The sequence below is a fragment of the Acaromyces ingoldii genome, assembly GCF_003144295.1.
Source record: "Acaromyces ingoldii strain MCA 4198 unplaced genomic scaffold FA10scaffold_8, whole genome shotgun sequence".
NCBI lineage: Eukaryota > Fungi > Basidiomycota > Exobasidiomycetes > Exobasidiales > Cryptobasidiaceae > Acaromyces > Acaromyces ingoldii.
In genome coordinates this window covers 280,567-290,735 of record NW_020290254.1, presented here as the reverse complement: position 1 = coordinate 290,735, position 10,169 = coordinate 280,567, and the positions used below count along the sequence as shown (strand labels likewise).

The 10,169-nt window shown below is 53.2% G+C and overlaps 5 protein-coding genes across 5 annotated transcripts in view; 4 read left to right on the top strand and 1 right to left on the bottom strand.

The window, feature by feature from the left end:
- Nucleotides 1–239, top strand: part of FA10DRAFT_192956 (hypothetical protein) — an 806-nt gene extending 567 nt beyond the window's left edge. Inside the window, exon 3 of the mRNA XM_025518385.1 lies at nt 1–239. This exon is cut by the window's left edge and continues 1 nt beyond it. Within this exon, the coding sequence (XP_025374247.1) occupies nt 1–184 (184 nt within the window). The 3' untranslated portion in view covers nt 185–239.
- Nucleotides 240–579: 340 nt separating this feature from the next.
- Nucleotides 580–4,079, top strand: FA10DRAFT_281839 (alpha/beta-hydrolase). Its single transcript, XM_025523722.1, has 7 exons — nt 580–856; nt 927–1,304; nt 1,367–2,503; nt 2,574–2,743; nt 2,879–2,954; nt 3,052–3,349; nt 3,506–4,079. Exons 1-7 carry the CDS (start codon nt 748–750, stop codon nt 3,870–3,872), a joined length of 2,535 nt encoding a protein of 844 aa, XP_025374246.1. The 5' UTR covers nt 580–747; the 3' UTR covers nt 3,873–4,079.
- Nucleotides 4,080–5,129: 1,050 nt separating this feature from the next.
- On the bottom strand, nt 5,130–6,172 carry FA10DRAFT_192708 (hypothetical protein). Its single transcript, XM_025518383.1, has 3 exons — nt 5,912–6,172; nt 5,658–5,807; nt 5,130–5,595 (listed from the first exon to the last, which is right to left on the bottom strand). The coding sequence occupies exons 1-3, from the start codon at nt 5,990–5,992 to the stop codon at nt 5,323–5,325; spliced, it is 504 nt and encodes a 167-aa protein (XP_025374245.1). The 5' UTR covers nt 5,993–6,172; the 3' UTR covers nt 5,130–5,322.
- Nucleotides 6,173–6,920: 748 nt separating this feature from the next.
- On the top strand, nt 6,921–7,495 carry FA10DRAFT_281838 (hypothetical protein; the record flags this gene model as incomplete). The annotated part of the gene is made up of 2 exons (XM_025523721.1): nt 6,921–7,092; nt 7,158–7,495. The coding sequence occupies exons 1-2, from the start codon at nt 6,948–6,950 to the stop codon at nt 7,493–7,495; spliced, it is 483 nt and encodes a 160-aa protein (XP_025374244.1). The 5' UTR covers nt 6,921–6,947.
- A 542-nt stretch (nt 7,496–8,037) lies between these two features.
- Nucleotides 8,038–9,611, top strand: FA10DRAFT_256326 (fungal pheromone STE3G-protein-coupled receptor; the record flags this gene model as incomplete). Its single annotated transcript, XM_025519801.1, has 7 exons — nt 8,038–8,157; nt 8,221–8,231; nt 8,328–8,508; nt 8,589–8,714; nt 8,782–8,892; nt 8,978–9,183; nt 9,306–9,611. Exons 1-7 carry the CDS (start codon nt 8,058–8,060, stop codon nt 9,609–9,611), a joined length of 1,041 nt encoding a protein of 346 aa, XP_025374243.1. The 5' UTR covers nt 8,038–8,057.
- Nucleotides 9,612–10,169: the final 558 nt, after the last annotated feature.

Sequence of the window (10,169 nt, the reverse complement as noted above, 5' to 3'; positions counted from 1 at the left end):
TTGTCCTCGAACGGAGCTTCCCATTGTCCTCGAACGGAGCTTCCCATTGTCCTCGAACGAAGCTACCCTTTGTCCTCGAACAGAGAGTGTCCCATTGTCCTCGAACAGAGAGTCCCTTTGTCCTCGAACAAAGAGTCCCTTTGCCTTGGTGGGGTCCGGAAGAAGAAGAATACCACTGATCTGAGCGGCTGCATCAATTTTCAACGAATATTTAACTTTTAGTCTAACATTTAAGAAGCTGAGAATACTAATAATGAAGGGATGTCGCTCTGTTGTGATGACGGGACATCTCCATCATTGTTCTTGCCTTATGGGTTTCGGACCAGGGGTCCACCAGCACTTTCCCAATCCTGTCTCGTCACGGGATCCCGCCGCGAGATACCGGTAGTAGCGGTTGTGATCAGACTTGGGACGGCCACTTCTGTTTCGAAACTCCCTCCCCCCCCTTTTCATATTGATTCCGGATCATGTTGCTGCCTCGTGCATCATTCGAAAGGCTTACCTTTTTCTTCTCTGAAGTAGCAAGTATTGGTATATTTAAACTGCTATCCTACTCCTTATAAATACACTTCCACAACACTGCAACTCTGATGATACCACGACTCCAACACCCGATTATTAACATTGAAAGAAGCGAGCATTAATATAAATCGAGTCCGAAAACTGTAAGATGTCGCAGAGGGGTGGCAAAGATCTCACTTCCGCTCGCACGGACGCCGCCAGCAGTAGTACCTCACAAGAGTCGACATGGAGATGGACATCTCTGGTGCGGTAGAGCTCTACAAGGCGCTGGCAGAGATTCCGACCGTGTCGTCTGCCGAAATAGTCGCCGACGATGAGGATGAGAAAAGTAAGAGTGCGTATTGCTTGCGTCCTCGCTTCTGTCTCGGGACGATGCGCTGACTTCAGGGATGCTACCTCTCCAGCCGTCAGCCTCGTCTTGTCGCAGCGCTCCCATTCGACACTCTCTCGCTATACAGCCCGTCAGCAGCTTCTCCTCTACTTACCCTCTCCTGCCTCGGGCCGCAGCATAGACGATCATGGACGTGTCGACGAATCTGGCGAAGGCGTACAAGTGCGCGCCGTCCCCCCGGGCCCCTCCGTGCAGGCTGGCGACGACACGATCAAGGCCATCTTTTCGGCATTTATCCCTAGCCTCAAACAGACCCGGACGGCTTTGCTTCGCGAAGACCAAGGCGACAAGGACAAGGGAACAAAGCGGCGGAGCGTCGAGCTGTGGCACCGCGAGACGAAGCTGAGCGCGATCGACGTGACCGAAATCCATGCCGCCTTTATCGTCGATGGTTGGTCCTGCCTGCTATCGCTGCCACGCGGTCGTATGCTGATCAGTGAGGTATCGTCACAGACACATTTGGTTCTTTGTCCCTCTGCCCCGTCACTGGGCAGCGAATTCTCTACGCAGCCGAGGCAAGGGCGCCAGAAAAGAGAAAGAAGATGGACAACCAAGAAAACAGTCATGAAGAGCCCGGCTTGGATGGCCTCGAAGCCTTTGAATACCGACCCGGTCTAGGCGAGAAGATGGGAGGAAGGACCCGGCCGACGGTCTGGATGGCCACATTTCCATCGAATACGATGAGAGGGGGCGGCAGCAGCAGCAAGGCAGGTCATGTTGCTCGCCTCGCCGTCGACGGAGATGAGCTGAAGGCTGCCGGCCAAGACATTAGGGACCCTCTGCTGGGCCAGGCAGTATTTGATGCCAAGGGTGAGAGCATCATTACCACGGCCTACTCGCTCCTGGCGGACGGGCGCAGGTTGGGCATCATCTACTGCACCAACCGTCCTGCGGCCATTCTGCGCGCATACCTGGATAATTCAAGAGACGATGAGAATCGGCCGACAAACAAACACACTTGTATTGCCGTTGGCAAGTGGACTCGTCTCTCGGCTGAGGGCGTCAGCGCGCGCTCCCCTCGCATTTTTGCCAATGCCAATTCGCCTTCGACTGCCATCGTTTGGCTTCAAAATCAGGAAGCGGGTGCCCACAACGACTGCGCAGCCCTGGCCTCGTACGACGACGACGGCAAAGACGACAATTGCCGCGAGATACGCATGCAGATCCCAATTCAAAGTCGTCCGCCCGATAACGGCAGCGGCTGGCCGGGCCTGTACCTCGACCAGCTACCGCGCACTTGCCAAGTCGATGGAGGTCTCGTCACCTCAACCATCTGGGGTTGCCGCAAGACGATCATCTTAAGACGCCTCGCACCTGCTTCTGCATTTTCATCTTCGGCACATAGAGACGCCGAAGAACCCGTTCAGGATCTGACCCCACCCTCGGCGAGCGACGAGCAGCCCTGGTCATACACTGTCCTGTGCACTGACGGAAAGCACCTCATCGTTGCCGTCCGCTCCAGCCCGCTCAGACCCCAGCAGCTGCTCGTGGGTCAGCTATTCACTCCCACCAATGGGCCGAACCTTGTCCCAGCAAAGGTTTCTTGGACCATGGCGAGAGACCTCGGGGGGCCGTATCAGCATAAAAACGGTGAGACCACCTCAGATGGCAAGCTCCACAGGCGTGCTGACAGACGCATTTTTGTATGTCACATGGAAAGGTCTCGATGTGCTCTCGAGCCTCGAAGCTAGTGTCGTGGAGCAGAGGCCGTCAACGGATGAAAGCGAGATAGCCGGAAGACCAGACAACGATAGCCACGTTGGAGTCCAGTCTATTGTTCTGCGCCCCTCGTCGCTAGCGAACAGAGAGAGGGCCCCAGCTGGCATTTTGGTGCGTCTCCAGTATCGCGGCGGTCCCAGCGACTCTGCATGCATGCATTGAATTTGGCTAATGTGGGTCCCTTTGCCCACCTCCTGCTTTCCACCACGCTATCTCCTTCTCCTTCTCTTCATGACGCGGCTACAGTTCCCACATGGCGGACCGCATGGAGGCACCACCACCGACTGGAACCCTGCGTTGGCTGCACTAGCCGCCTGCGACTGTGAGTTGCCCTTCTTTGCCCTATTCCCTTTCGGGGTCTCACCCAGGGACCCGCACGCACCTAATTAACTGCTCCCCGCCGTCGCACTTTGCCGCAGATTCGATTGTCTTGCCAAACTTTCGAGGCTCGCTTGGGAGGGGCCAGGACTTTGCACATGCCCTACTGGGCAGGTGCGGCGATATCGATGTCAAGGACTGCCTCGGTGCCCTGAAGCAACACCTTGTCGAGCCAGGTCTCGTCGATTCGAGCAGGCTCATCGTCATGGGAGGCTCTCACGGCGGCTTCCTCTCGGCTCATCTCATCGGTCAGCATCCGGACGTTTTCAAAGCAGCTGTGATGAGAAATCCCGTCGTCAGCATCGGCACAATGGAGCCCTCGACGGACATTCCCGACTGGTGAGTCTCAGCAGGTCCAAAACCCATGGCCTCAGGGCTTTGATCGCCGGCCTCTTTTGCACCGCTCTCTTGCAACAAAAGCATCCTGACCTTATGCTAACCACGAAGTATTCTCCCTCCGCCCCCTTCTTCCCCTCTTTGCTTCCTCGTGCTCAGGTGCTACTCAGAACTTGGCTTGGATTTCCGCTTCGAGCATCCACCCAGCTTTCTTCGACGCTATGGACCCAATCTAGAGTCTGCGTACGAAGTGCTTCAGTCCAAGTCGCCAATTCAGCACGTTGACCGCGTCAAAGCGGCCGTGCTCTTGCTCGTCGGTCTTGACGACCAGCGCGTGCCACCGACACAGAGCAAGCTCTACTATCACGCCCTCATCGGCCGACGTCGAGCGACGCGGGCCGAGCACTCTGATGGGCCAGCCGTCAGGATGCTGTGCTTTGATGGTGCCGATCACGCCTTGGATACAGTTGAGGCCGAGGTCATTGGCTGGGAGGCCTCTCTCAGGTGGATAGATCGCCACACCTAGTCGCAAGTGAAGCGCAACGTACGTGAACGCGAAATCATAATGATTCGATGATGAACAGAAGAAGGCGAAAAGACGAGAGATAGACCCAGAATGAGAATCGCAAAGGAAAATTGTAAAAGAATGACCGATTTGAAGCGAAAGGAGGAGATGATTTCAATCAAGAACACCATCACCAGGATGACGAGTCTTGTTGAAGAGCGAGGGGAGTGTTATGTCCAATTGCACTCAATCCCTGGCCGAGAAGCGCTCGACAAAAACCTCGACACGAGACGACATCGACGTCGACGACGGGATTCTCTCCACGCCAGTACACAAAGTCTCTCCGCGGTGAGTCGCAGTCCAGTTGTAGTCGTTGCTGTTGTATCGTTGAAAAGCAGTCATGTTCTGCGGTGACGTCGGGTCAATAGTCGATGACGGTCTCTGGGGTAGCGTATCTGGATTTTTTAAGTCTTCCCGCAGCTCGATGTCGTCCTGCGCCGCAAATGTGGAAGAGTTGACGATGGGAGCCTCGCGAATGTCCGGTAGGACATGCCTTCCTCCACAGACGTCGGTGGTGAGCTTTCTCTATGCTGTCCCCAGAAAGCGGTTGGGCATTAATGTTGCCGCATGATAAACACGTTTCAGCTGCTAGGAAAGCTGTACATGAGAGACCAAAGAAGGCGGGCAGCCAAAGAAGTTCGCGTGGAAAGGGTTCCTGGACAGCCCTTTGGCCATGAGACCACCATGCGACTTACCGGCTGCCCGCCTCTTCAATAGAAAGCCAAAGAGGACGATGAAAAAAAAGAGGGATCCCACATTCTCCGATGCCAAGTTAATGTCTGAGTTCGTCAGCTTGTACAATACTGTACAGAACAGAACAGAAAGAAGGTGCGCGGCGCGTTTTTGGTGGACTTCTATCTGTCTTGCTCCAAACGGCCTAGCTTGTGCAAAATGGCCTCCAAAATGTACCGGCGCAACAAGATCACCTCTCTGCATGTGCTACATAAGTCAGCGGTTCTGTCAGTCATCTCACTACTGCTGACGATGCCGAAGGAGATCGTTAAGATTCGTTCGATCTTCAATTTGATGCTTTTTCGCGTTCGGATCGCGCGGCCGGTCTGTCGTTTCACCATAGATTGACCGACATTGCCGAGGTACACTTTTCAAGTCTTCTGAGATCACCATACTTCGCACCGCACGCGTATTAGGAAGAACACGTATCGATAACGACCGGCGAGAGCTTCATGGTGAGTGTAAGTGTAGGGTGTGACAGCCAGAAGTGGTTTCTAGGACTTGAATAGAGCTATGGAAATTAAAGTAGTAAACTCGTCGCGTTTTGAACATATTTAAAGTCGAGCATTCTTTCTCGTTTTACTCACACCACAACCAAGCTAGAGACCTGATACCTGGCGTGAGCCCTCCATTTAATCTAGACAACATCCGTTGAAAATTAGAGAGCCTGGGAATGACATTAAGAAGAGTTATTGCGGAAAGAAGACAGGGGATTAGAAAAGTAGTCAAGACGCAACGTGGGTACTCTTTTTTTTTTTTCCTTTTGCTGTAACAAGCGCCTTAAAAAAGTCCTACTTCTCCGAAAAGTTGCAGCTTCTTCAAGCGTAGATACCCGCTGACAAAAGCAGCTGCCTTGTACCATCTTCCGTGAAGACACTTCCTGCAAGCGCGAGCATTCGACGGTCTGTCGCCGCCTTCTTAACACTCTTCTCGCGCTTGCGAGGTCTGAAGGCTGTCGGACTGCTCCAAATACTTAATTCATTAAGGCGAGAGGCCAGGAACTCTAAGACTCACAGCAATTTGCAATGGTACACGGCAGTATTGGTGAAAGTTCTGGAGACTCTTGTTGATTGAGACGATTGACGCTCCTGGAAGTAGAAGCTCCGACAGGCGGGACATTCCTGGAAGGTCGTCAAGTTGCATGTTGATGTGAATACCGCACCCCTGTGAGGGATCCGTAACGTAGTTGCGATAAGATCTTTGATGTAGGACGTGAATTGTCGGCACCTCCTTACGAGTCGCTGGAAGGTGTCCAAAATTGTACGAACGGGTTTGCAGATACTCGAATTGAGAATGCGTAATACGTTGCAACTCGTGCAGACATGACCAAGTGTTGCGATCGAGGTCATTTTCTTGAGGTGACGGTATGGTGAAGAGGTTGTGAAGGCTCGCCGGGACGATAAATAGGCTTGCGACCTCTCCCTTTGTAATTCTTTATCCCTCGGAGCTGAGCGGTTTCGCGCCCGAGACCGAATTATACTGAAGATTCGAAAGGAACAAAGGGGATATTTATTTAGGATGGCGCGGAGGACAAAGGAAGAGGCGTCCTATGCACAAACTTGTAGTAAGTCTGTGACCACATATGCACGTCATTGGTGGCTGCACATCAGTCGAAATGGTTGAGAATGGCTCTTCTTGGACCGCCAAGAGCGCAGCGAGCAATATGTGCCAAAGATGCTTGCTCTTATCCACTAGACCCGCATCTACGCTAAAGAAGGGCCCCGAGATAGAAATTGAACATCGGCTGGTAGAAGTCGCGGTGATGAGGTTCTGACAGCTTGGCTCGTCGAGACACGACGATGGTGAGAGGGATTCTTCTTTTCTAACATCAGTCCTGTGAATTTGCGTAGACGTTCATACGATCTGATGGCGACGACAGATCCCACCTGTTGTAGGATCGCTAAGAGAGCGAAACTATGTTACTGCGAAAGAAATAAAGAGTTGATGATGAGATTTTGACATGTTCGGCAAAGTGCGATGAGGGGAGTGCAGCCACTTGACAAAAAGATCGAGGCGACGAGAGGTCAATGCTCCGTTTGATCAGACCCTACAGTGGTGTGGGAAGGGTTGGGCTTTGCGTGATTACATATGGACAGCCTTTTGCTTGTCGCCTGAGGCGGAAAAAACGTCGTAAATTCGAGGACTTTGTGATGAGGGTCTGACATGGCCATGAAGGTATAAGAAAGGCACTTTTCGGTGGGACAGCTCCTTTCTCCTCCGCACATCATCTCATTTTTCTCCACCTCCTTCTTCCCTCTTTCCTCACCAGTCATCTCACCAGTCTTCTAACCAGCCTACTCTACAATGTCCAGCATGTTCCAAGGTGTCATCCGCTGCCTCCGGAAGCCTAATGGCCTGATCAGTATCGAGAATGTCTTCCCCGCGATCAGCGCCGGCGTTTCTTCCGCCGGAACCCAGAAGCCTTCCTTGATGGCCAAGCCCACCGCTGGTGAGTCACCACCTGGCGTGGACCAAACATGAAAGAAAAGCGCTGAGAGTTTTTATCAATTACAGAAAATATCTTGAAGCAGAGCCTTCAGGGTCAAGAGATTTTCAATGCGACTCAATTCAGCGAAGATGCTCGAAAGGTCATGATGGCGATTCCGGAGGGCATTGACGCTGTGGACGTCACGATGGTCAATGGCGAGATTACCAAGGTCAAGACGGTCGTCAAGCGCAAGACCTCGACAGACGAGCAAAAGCCGAGCAACAAGACGGAAGATTCTGTCGGTAAGAAGATCAACCAGCGCAACAGCATCGATAGGACGCAGTATCCTCCCTTTGGCATCAAGAAGCCCGTCAAGGAGGAAGCAACGATCTTCCCTGGTCGCAAGACCGTTGGTCGCTCTTAGTCTGCAGATACTCAGGTATTCATCGATATGATGGATGTCTAAGTGCTAGCTACATAGCGTCAACTTCTTCACCTAGAAGACTGTCTCTTAAATCTCTCCCAAGTCATTAACCGAATCACATCCCCTACCGTGGCTCGACATTCGTTCAATCCTCTTCAGAAGCCTTATATGCAAGATGCCAACGTCGAATCGCTCCCTCTGCTCCTTCTTCTTTCTGCTTGTTTCCCTTAGCTACTCCCCTTCTAAAGCTTTGGCGAATAGTATCATTTAAATAACCCCCTACACGCTCTTTCCCAGCTTTCTGACTGCAAGAGACGCACGCACGATACGCCGTGCGACATGGCTTTCTTTTGATCCTTTTTTTTCGACATGCCTCTCGAGATAATGTTGTTGCCACGCGAGACACCCAGATTATTTTGTTGCGTGGCCTGGCTCCATTGTTTTAGTTTCCCATTGTCCTTCCCTTTGTCCTCATCGAGAGGACGACTAATGGATTTTGTGTTATAAGAGGCCATCTTTCCTGCCATCTTTATCTCTGCCCACTCCAACTCTTGTCGTGAACATGTCTGAAGGCTCAACGATCGCGTTCATCACATTCTCCTACATTTCCTTTATCGTCCTACTGCTGCCGGCGAAATGGCATCTGAGAGCTGGAAATTACGGTGAGCAACTCAGGCGACGCTTTAGATGAACGCTGGAGCTCAAGCAACTAAATCACTTTTCAGGGATCCTTCTTGTAAGTCGGCAAATCATATATGACGAGATGGTTGACCTGCACGTCTTACAGTAAATGCGCAAGCGCTTCAGGGCTGACGGTAATCTGTGTTTATAGATGGTATTCTGGGGCGCCCTCGGCTCCTTGACTCAGGGCACGACCGCGCTGCTTTTCAGAAACCGTGCAGACAACTTCTGTCCAGGATGGTGCGACTTCTCGGGTGCGGTGCAGTACGTCTACCCAGTCGGCTTTCTCGCAGGATCGCTGAGACTGCTGATGAAGCTCGAGTCGATCGCGTGTGAGTAGCGCGTCGTGTAAAGCGGAATGAGCACGTCGTTTGGAGTGTGTTACGGTCTGACCATGTTCGAATGATCGCAGCCACGAGGCAGGTATCGCAGTCGCATGCCGACCGGCGACACACTCTGGTCCTTGACATTGCCCTTGGCCTGGGTCTTCCGCTGCTGATGATTCCCTTGCGCCTCGTCGTGCAGGGCCATCGCATGGGTGAGTCGCGCATCGAAGACCATTACCAGCCTTAATAGGCTCACGAAAATTGTATCGCCGACCCTAGACATTGTTGAGGGCTTTGGATGCGAGCCTCCAATCTACCCCAGCGTCGCCGCCGTTTTGTTGTACCAGATCTGGCCTCTCGTGCTGGATCTGTGCTGCCTAGGCTATGCCCGTGAGTCGCCGATTGATTGTGCAGCAGGACACGACCTCCAAGTGGGCTTCATATGTACTCACGCATCTCCCTTTTGCCCTTTCAGTCGCCACGATCCGATGGTTCCTGCTGCGCCGTCGCCAATTTGCCGCCGTAGTTGCCTCGTCGGACAGCGGGCTCAACTTCAACAAGTATCTGCGTCTGCTCGTCATGTCGGGTCTCCAGGTTGTCGTCTGGACGCCCGTCTCCATCTATCTCTTTGTCCGTAATCAGACGACGCTCCCGCACAAGCCTTACGACAGCTGGAATAGTGTGAGTGGAAAAAGACGTGGGGTTTTTGCCTCTCCGCGTTGCCTCTCTGGCCCTGCCGTTTTCTCTACCTTCCCCGTTTTGTTCCTTTGGAAGCTGACCAGATTGGAGTGGTGGATTTACAGGTCCATCGGCACTTTGACATGACGTACAGCTACACCAAGTCCAGCGGCCTCCTGACGCCAGCGCTGCTGGAGGACCTCGAAATGGGCCGGTGGATCGGCGTGTGTGGCGCGCTGGTTCTCTTCCTCTTTCTCGGCACCAATATCGAATCAATGAACGAATACCGGCGGTGGGCCTCTGTGGTCGCCTCGCCTTTCTCGACGCGTTCGAGAGCGGCGGCAAAGGCGGCCGTTGGCCACCCAGTCGTTCGTCGCCACGAGAGCAGCGTCCAGGCTCCGGCCGAGGAGGAAGAAGGGCAGCTTAGGTGAATGAGCCGCGCCCAGTCTCTCTGCATGACACACTTTGTAATGAGGACCTCTTTGCTGACCGGCGTCTCGCTCCCCTGTGCAGCAAGAAGCACATCGAAAGCTTCAGTATGCCAACACTCGACCAGGCCTATCTGACAAACACCGTCCCACTGACGCCCATCACTCCATCGGCGTCGGCCGACGGCGACGACAAGGCGTGGCCGGGAGCGACGGGTCGCTTCGACAGCTTTCGCCGGCCTGCAAACGAGGTTCGCCACCATGAGTATGGACGAGACAGCAGCCGTGGAGAGCGGCAGGAGACCGTCGACGGTATCTTTCTCGAGCTCGGCATCCCAAGCGACACTGTCATCGTCCACACGGAACGCGTCATCCAGCGTTGAAGCGTTGTCCATGTCCTGTGTTTCTTCTGTTCTAAAGGAAGCTGGTCTCTCCTTTTCACCAATCTCCTCTTCACCACTCTCGCCTCGGCTCTTTTGGTCGTTCTGATGCTTCGCTTCTTCCTCAAGCCCTTTTGCGCGTCTCTTGGTTTTCTCTCTTTCTTCATTCACGATACGATTA